This window comes from Ailuropoda melanoleuca, chromosome 3 (assembly GCF_002007445.2).
Source record: "Ailuropoda melanoleuca isolate Jingjing chromosome 3, ASM200744v2, whole genome shotgun sequence".
Classification (NCBI taxonomy): Eukaryota; Metazoa; Chordata; class Mammalia; order Carnivora; family Ursidae; genus Ailuropoda; species Ailuropoda melanoleuca.
Window position 1 is genome coordinate 31,676,087 of NC_048220.1, and position 8,913 is coordinate 31,684,999.

The 8,913-nt window shown below is 33.4% G+C and overlaps 1 protein-coding gene across 2 annotated transcripts in view; it reads right to left on the reverse strand.

Moving 5' to 3' along the window:
- Window positions 1-616: 616 nt before the first annotated feature.
- The window catches only part of YIPF5 (Yip1 domain family member 5), a 21,314-nt gene continuing 13,017 nt past the window's right edge, over window positions 617-8,913 (reverse strand). For both annotated transcript variants that reach the window (XM_002912531.4, XM_019795147.2), the window contains exons 3-6: window positions 5,858-6,030; window positions 4,911-5,056; window positions 2,943-3,124; window positions 617-1,600 (exon numbers count right to left, since the gene is read on the reverse strand). In XM_002912531.4, the coding sequence (XP_002912577.2) occupies window positions 1,438-1,600; window positions 2,943-3,124; window positions 4,911-5,056; window positions 5,858-6,030 (664 nt within the window). In that variant the 3' untranslated portion in view covers window positions 617-1,437. The remainder of the gene's footprint in view (window positions 1,601-2,942; window positions 3,125-4,910; window positions 5,057-5,857; window positions 6,031-8,913) is intronic.

Consider the following 8,913-nt stretch of genomic DNA (forward strand, 5'->3'; position numbering starts at 1 on the left):
CTATCCACAGATTGCAATAAAAAATATTCTAAAACACTTTGGTACATTTGCAAATCCAGACAGAAATGAATTATTACTGAGAGTATTCCTTCAGAAGATTAAGTATTAATGAAGAAAAACAAATTTATGTGATTCCAAAATTAGGAATCATGATCTTATAAGAAATGTATTTTATTAACTTAATCTCCTTTTTTGATTGAACACTACCTTTTAAAAACAATTAACATCAGTTTGGTGTTTTCTTACTTAGTCTGAAAGTCTCCTTTTTCTTTTAAAAAAAGCAACATTTTCCTCCCCACAGGGCACCTTTCTTGTAAGTGTAACTGAGCTTGTCTAAAATCAGAGGCAATTTTTTCAGAAAAAGCCAATAATCAAAATACAAGATATAATATTTTCCTACAGATTCTCTGGCAAGAGAGCATGACATTAACCAAATAAATTTAATATAAGGAAATAATGTTGTAACTCAAATTGCCTTTCAGTTAATCCCTTTTTTTCTGATTTTATACTAAATGATTTCTGTTCTTAAAACTTAAGATAAATCAGGAATACAAGACAAGACCACAACTTAAAGAAAATGCGATACCGAAAACAGCAAAAGTCAACTCAACAGCAGTTAAAATTGGGAAAATTTTAATTACTAAGCATCAAATGCATTTTACATCGATAACTGCAGTACTGAAATTGTGACATTTTAAATATTTTTCTCAAAAAAAGGTTAGTGATTTTCTTTTTCCTAGGAAATATGGAGATCCAACTATGAACATTAATGTGGCCGGTCTGGGTCATTACAGTTTAGTTAATGCTAATCTTAACAGGTGTTCATATTTTCTGTCTACAATAAAGTAGACTATGAACTTCTTGTCTCATTGAATTTTAGCAAAAACTCCATGAGATAACTTAAAGGAATGTCAAATTTTTGAAGTGCAAACTCGTAAAACTCTACTTTGGGATCACTTTTTTGCTTCAAGTGCATCTAACTCAAGAATATAGGCAATTTTTCTTTCCTAATCCCTTGGAAAAATATTTCTGCAATAAGTCTCATGTCTTCTTAACTATGATTGGGTTGTTTCTAAGAAAGATTATTAGCTCTGTGGTTAGTTTCCCACAGTTGATAAAAATCTATTAAAAACATCTTAATATAATTTGCAAGGAAAAAAATTGTTTTTCAAAGGCTGCAGGAACAGGAGAGAAATAGCACTTCTTATTCTTACTTGTATAAGCACAAACACTTAAAGCTAGTCATACTGCAGATAAATCCAACATAGTATTCAAAAGTTCTATAAAAATGAACAAAAGATACATGTTTACTTCCATTGCCCCAACAGTCAAATGTTAGGTCTGCATGAGAGTTGCACTGTAGCTGTTCGCTGGTCCAATATAAGAGTTCAAAGTCCTTTTTGGCCCAATGATGTTCACACGCCAGATAAATTCAGTTCAAAAAACGGAAATCAGGGCAAAGACTCCATATAACAAAGCACAAGGGTATGCTACTAGAAGTTGCTGTCCTTCCATGGCTAATGCAGAAATAAAAATTTTGGATGCAGAAAAACTACACCATCCAATAATTCCAGCAGTGAGAATGATTCCTACCATTCCTCTGTAACCAACAAGGAAAAACGGGGAGGGAGGAAAAGGGAGTAGATGATTAGTTATATAAGAATACAACAACAACCAATTCTAAAGAAAAGTATTTTAAATCCACATTGTACACATCTGCAGAAATGATCAAAATTTTTTTTCAAATGTTAAAATAATGTACCTCACAGTGAATTCAATGACGCTCAATTATTCACATCCACATTCAATGATGTGATAAAAAGCTCATTTATGCAACTACATTTTGCTCCTGTTAGCATAGGAGCTAGGTTTCTCAACTTTGGCATTATTGACATAGGGGATGGACGCACTTTCATTGTGAAGGGCTGTTCTGTGCATTGTCAGGTTGTTCAGCAGAATCCCTGGCCTTTAGCCGTGAGGTACCGGTAGCACCTCTGCACGCCCCACAACTATGACAACCAAAATTATCTCCAGACACTGCCTAACATCCCCTGAGAGCAAAGGGCCCTGGTTAGAAAATACTGCTTTGGTAGAAAATCTCCTTTGTAAAATTCAAATATATATGTCCCAAACTCCACAAATGAAAAGAGTGAAACAGTTTCTACACTGAAAATTTATGCAAAACAATAACATTATGAAGCCATCATATTGCCAAATCTCTAGCATCAAACAGCTGATAAATGCTCTTCCCCTAAACCTCTCCTTTAACTTTTTAAGCACAACAAAAGCCCATCACAGGTCATGCCTGGCATTAGCCACAAGGAGGAGCCTGAACTGTTGAGAGAGAATCGGCACACTGGCCATGAGGAGAGAATTCATCAGCAGGAATTTACACCTTCCTTTTTAACCTTACCTAAAATGTTATTTAACAATTACATACTTAAAGCTGCTTACAAGTACATCTGAGAACATGGCAGGCTAGTAACAGCCTCCTCCCATAAAAAGAATGTTTCGTTTTCAGTTAAAAAGCTGCCAAACACAGAGTATGTTCATTCACTTAGCACATGCCCAACATCTTTAAGAAATTAGATATAGTCTAAAAAATATCAGAGACAGTAAGTATAATTTTAACAACTTGTTCTTTTCATGCAATATTTTAGTTAACAATCACCACCATTTGGTTTGTTTACTGACACTGGTAAGTAAACACAAAAGTAGTGAAATTCTTTACCACAGATAAAAGCAGAGATGGTATAAAAGATTTTAAAATTTATTCTCAGTTCCACTGTTCACCACTGAAAAGCATGTAGTACAGTCCTCCTTCACAACAGGCACTGTATCTCATGTTTGCTGAATCAGTGATTTATATTAAACTGATGGTGAGATAAATCCTATTAGAGAGAATTGGTCAATCAAACCCCAAAATAAAGATCAGTACTTACTGCAAAGAAAATATCACTGCAAAGCTGGAAAGTAGGATCATGGGAAGAAGACAATATCCAAGGACACTTGCCACACACCCAAATGAAACACCTGTCATACTCATTAAGTTTAATAAACAGAACATTCCCAGACATCCAATTGCACTGATCCCATATACATAGCCAAACTGGATTTTGCCAGCCTATGGGTAAAGAAAAGATTATAGGTTAAAAGAAAGAAAATAAGTTCTTTTTGGTCTTACTTCACCTAAAATGGTACAGGTAAGAAAATGTTCATGTTGTGAGCATCAAAATCTGCAGAGACATCTATTCTTTATGTAGAATAGTAAAACACAGATTCGCTTTTACAGCTTTCTCAAGAAATCTGAAGTGTCCACTTCCCAATACACAGATATTTGGTTTTTCATTTTCCAGTTTACTATTTGAGCAATTCAGCAAATAAAGATACAAAATCATGGTACAATCACCTTTAAGTAGTAGATGTCTAAAAAGAAATCTAGCTGATTTTAAGCAAATAAGTACACAGACAAGATGAAAAGCCTTGCAGGCTGTTTGGACAATATCTAATATTACTTGAAAGCACCTAATACCACCAAAATTGCCCAGAAGCAATTTATTCTCATTGGTAGATGTAGTTGCAATCTTTGTAACATGGCTGTTAAAGGAGCTAAGAGAAAAGAAGGCAGGATAAGCAGGACACTGTGGTCCTATGGGGAGGGGAAAAGAAAAGAAAACTGATTAACAAGAGAAATATAATGGAAAAAATATTTTTCTTTCATTATTTTTCCAAATTGTTGGTAGATTTACAGTCTTTTGACAAACGTGGTAGATTTACAGTCTTTTGACAAACAAACAAAAAACAAAACTTAATTATGCTCTTGTAAAAGACATTACTGAACAGACTTAAGACGTATAAGTCAGTTAAATTGCTGTCGTAGTGCTGTCAAGATATATGAACAAACACTATACTCAGGTCACACTCTGATGAAAATCAGTCCACAGAGAAGATTTCAAAAACTTCCTGGTTTGTCAGATTTTGGACATATAAAACTAAATCATGAGAACGCCTCTAAAGATTATGTTACATGGAAAAATTCTTGTCATTTTTGTTAGATTCAGTATTTATTTGTAAATATGTCAGAGTGTAGAAGTTTCAAAGGGTTCAGCTGGGATCACCAACGAATTCACTAATGTAGTAATAAAACCTCATACTTGTACAGCACTTTAAAATTTTTCAGTGTTCTCATATAACCTGTCTGGGTTAATCTGTAAACAATCTTGTGAGGTGGGAATCATAGGATTATCTATCAGAGGGAGCTGAAGGATGAAACGGCTTGCTCCAGGACACAGCAGGAGGAATGAACTGATGCCCAGCTTTTCTGACTAAAAATCCCATCTTCTATCCATTACATCATTTATCTCTTCTAATTCAGAGACATAAAGCACAACAGATACTAACAAATTATCTTTACAAGTATTCATTTTCAATATACTTTAACATTTGTAGGGAGGTAGGAAATAGACAGTAAAACGTCTTATCCTTTAACGTTCCAATTCATTAAAAATTAAAATAATACATAGTAACAACCAGCACCACTATAATAACAAAACACCAAAGTCCACAGATTCAAAAAAAAAAAAAAGCTATCATTAAAATACATAAACAAACAAAAGAGCAACAGGCTAAACAATGTCAATTTCTAAAAAGAAGGAATTTTGATGAGGGACTGAAGCCACATGTTATTATTTGTTTTTTTCCTCTAATAATTAGACCTTTCTTGGAACAAAAAATTATTTCAAAATATACGACATTTATTATCAGTGGAGAAATGATGAATAGGTATATATTCTAGGCAATTCAATACCATTCAAAACACATGTATAAACAGAGTCATGAAAATGGCTCCTGGGGGAACACTGAAAGATTGTTCTCTCATCTGACACTGAAAGCTCAAACTAAAATCTTACCAGTAACAACGTGGCTCCAAAAGCAAGGCAAAAAACCATCGGTCCTGCCAAATCAGTCTCATTCATGATGCTGCCGTCTGCTACTTTTAATGGATGTAACACTGTTAATGTTTTTTGCCAGATGTGGTCAAAATTGATACCTAATTCTAAAGGAAAAGAAAATAAGACAGTCAATTAGGATTTGTGACACACCTTCAGTTTACCAGAATTTATGCTGCAATAGGAGACAAAATGAAACACTCAGCATCAAAAGAGAATCTAGCAATATGAGACATTTTGGTTAGTCCTCAATACCAGTCTTCACTGACTGTGGTGCTTACTCCACAAATATCCTATTTCTGGTTTGGTGCTGGAAAAGTGTATGGATATGAAAAAATACGACTTTCTCAGCTGTGACTGTGTAACAAAGAATATATGGGCAGTGTTAACAAGGAATTCTTTACCTGGGGCTTCAGGAATACCTGGAGATGCTATGAAATTGTATATGAAATTATTTTTCTATGTACAGGTGTGCATTTTTCTGAGAAGAGTATTCATAGCTTTCAATAGACTTTGAAAGGGTATCTCACCCCCCCAAAAATGTATAAAACTACTGCTTTATGGGTTTTAGGATACAATTTGAAAAATACCATACTTTTCAGTGATGTTACTACTTTTGCCAGCTTCTTCCATGTAGAATAGTCACTGCCATGCTACTTTCATTTCTTCCACTGACAGACTTTAATTCATAATGTGAAGTAAAAGTCAATGCACATACTGACATAACTATCACTTTATAAAGATCTATTAAAAAATCTGGTCCCCGATGGCTCAATGTGGTTTCATATCTGTTTTTTTTCTATAACATTATTCTTTTAAAGGAAAGGACAAGTTCTCCAAACTAAGATATATTTTCACTGACCAGCTGGACACTACAGAATACTATGAAACATTGCAAACAATCCTACCTTCTAATAAAGGTGGTTCATCCTCAAAGTTGTTTCCATAGAATGGCTGAGGTGTCGTTGGAGTGTATGCCTGAGCTGGTTGAAAAATCTGCCCAGTGTATGGCTGCTGTGGCTGCATCATGTCTGGAGGGACAAATCGGCCTTGCTGCGAGTAGTCATAGCCAGCATACTGTCTGTAAATCAAAGTTACATTTCTCAGAATTATGTCAACAGTGAATATCTCTGAGACCTAGGTTGTCATAGTCATGCAATTCCTAGAATAGCCACTTTGCCAGTTTTCATAAATGGTGTTGAAATGATAACTAAGACCAATCTAATCATCTACAATGGTAAGTTGTTTTTTTAAAGAATCTTCCTGATGATGCCAACACTCACACAGCACATAAGCATTTTACAAACTATGAAACTTCTAAACATTAGGTGGTCAACAACGTAAGAATTTTATCTACTTCTCCCCCTCCAGGAAGTATAAGTAACATGAAGAGAGCTGTGAAATACAACTGACGCCTAAGACTATGAATGAAAATGTAACATGACAGACTTTGTACTACATGCTATGTAATTTTCCACTGTGGTCTGGTTCTCCATTGAATGTAATCATTCTTCTTTACTTTTTGTAGCATGTTATTTTTTGCAAGTGGGTAAATCTCTTTAAGAACCACCATTTTCAAATACAGAGTGGAAAAATTCAAGCCTCTTTCTTTGAAAACTTTCCGAATATAACAAAACATTATTAGTACATCTTGCATTTGAACAGCACTTCTAAGTTTTCAAACTAGGTGTATACCTACTGTTTCATTTGATATGTGCTATAGTAAATCCTGCATTGTAGAAAAAGAGACTTTACCAAGGCTATTGTAATGATGATAACAACAGGGAACAGAAGGATGCTTAAGCAGTATCTTTACTATGGACTCTGGGAAACAAACTGAGGGCTTCAGAGGGGAGGGGGAGTGGGGGACTGGGATAGGTCATTGATGGGTATTAAGGAGGGCACATATTGCATGGTGCACTGGGTGTTATACGCAAATAATGAATCATGGGACATTACACCAAAAACTAAGGATATACTGTATGGTGACTAACATAACATAATAAAAAATTATTATAAAAAAATAAAATAAAAACCTGTTTTACCATGTTCTGGGAAAAAATATGGCTTACCTATCAACAGGTCTAATCTCATTACATAGTAAGAAATACAGAAGTAAAACAATTATTTTAAAAGATATTTTTAAAAAGAACTGAGAAGCCTTAAAGATCCTTTAGTTTAATCACCCTTAAAAATTTTATAGTTCCCTTTTGACAAATAAAAAATCTAATGACTGCCATGAATATTGAGATTTTAAAATTAAATCCAATTTTTAAATTCACTGAACATCTTGATTAAAAGCAAATCCAAGTAATGGCAAAATTTCAACTACACATAGCCCTCTGGAGAGCCCAATGGGACTCTCAAGATTTACTTACTCCCTAATCCAATCCAAACTTTAAAAAATGCTATTTATTTTTCTGGTTATATAGTAATATAAAATTTGATGAAACACTATTTTAATAGCAAAAGATAAAAAACAAAACAATACGAACAGTTACTAGTAAATATATTGTAATAGGGGCATAGATTACTACACACCTGTTAAAAGGAATGAGGTACTTTTATATGTACTAATAATGAATGATAACCAAAGGATATTTAGTGGGCAGAGTTGAAAAACACCCAATGTTCAGAACAGTATATACCATATGATATACTGTGATGGTACTTATTGGACTATATCTGTATGTATATATTTATACACACATGTACACACATTACGTATAATACATACAATTATGTACCTTTAGGTACAATGTAACATAGATAGCGTAACATATATAATTATATAGGTAAAAGGACCTGGAAGCCGGGGAAAGTGGAAGACTTAATTTTCATATTAAAAACTTCTGCACCTTTAAAAGTGTTGTACATTTACTATTCATTAAAATTAATTCATTCTAAAATGTTATAAGTAACATATAGGTGTATATTAACTACTAAAAATTTCCAAAAATATTTATAACCTATTTGAATGATACTGTGTCAAGTGTTTAATGTGAATTATATCCTATTACCTCACTACAACTTTAGGAGGTTGATTTTATCATCCTTCCATTATAAAGATGTAGAAACTGGTATTTGGGTGAAAATGATTTGCCTGTGGTTTTGTCAGGATTCAAAGCCAAACTTTTTGACTTCAGTGGCCAACTCTTAACAATTATAATAAAAATCACCCCCAAATCCTACTTTATGGACAGAGCTATAGTATCTTCTTTTCATATATACCTTTCCCCTGTCATTTTTCTATGCAAATATGTTGATTTCCACTTATTCACACACACACATCCCAAGACAAGATGGTTGAAATGAACTAGGACAAGAATTGACATTTTTTGATTTAGTGTAATATGCTACTGTATCGATCTGTTAGAATGTATCATAGATCTACCTCTGAGTTTATGAAACAGCTAGAAAAGCTCCGTATGGAGGCTTCTACAATCTGCATAAATAGATTATATTTTATTCTCTCTCTCACAGAAAAAGACAAGAGAATATGAATGTGTATGCAACAGAAAAACTAAAAAGAATGGTACAGACCAGTGGTTCTCAAACTCTCTGCTCTTAGGATCCCCTTATACCCTTAAAATTTACTATTGGGAAATCCCAAAGTTTTTTATTTATGTGGGCTATATCTGTCAATATTTATCACATTAGAAATTAAAACAGCAACGTTTAAAATATTTATTAATTCATTCAAAGTAATAATTAACCTGTTACATATCAGCATAAATTTTTATGAAAAACTACTTTAAAAGATTACTGAGAAAAGTGGCAATGTATTATATTTTTGACAATCTCATTAACATCCGGAGTTTAATGGAAGATAGCTAAAAATCCTTATATCTGTTTCTGCATTCAATTTGTAGTGATGTATTGCTTTAGTTGAAATATGTGAGGAAAATCTAGTGTTGCAGACAAATAGTTGGAAAACTATTTAACAATCTTTTCAGATTATCAT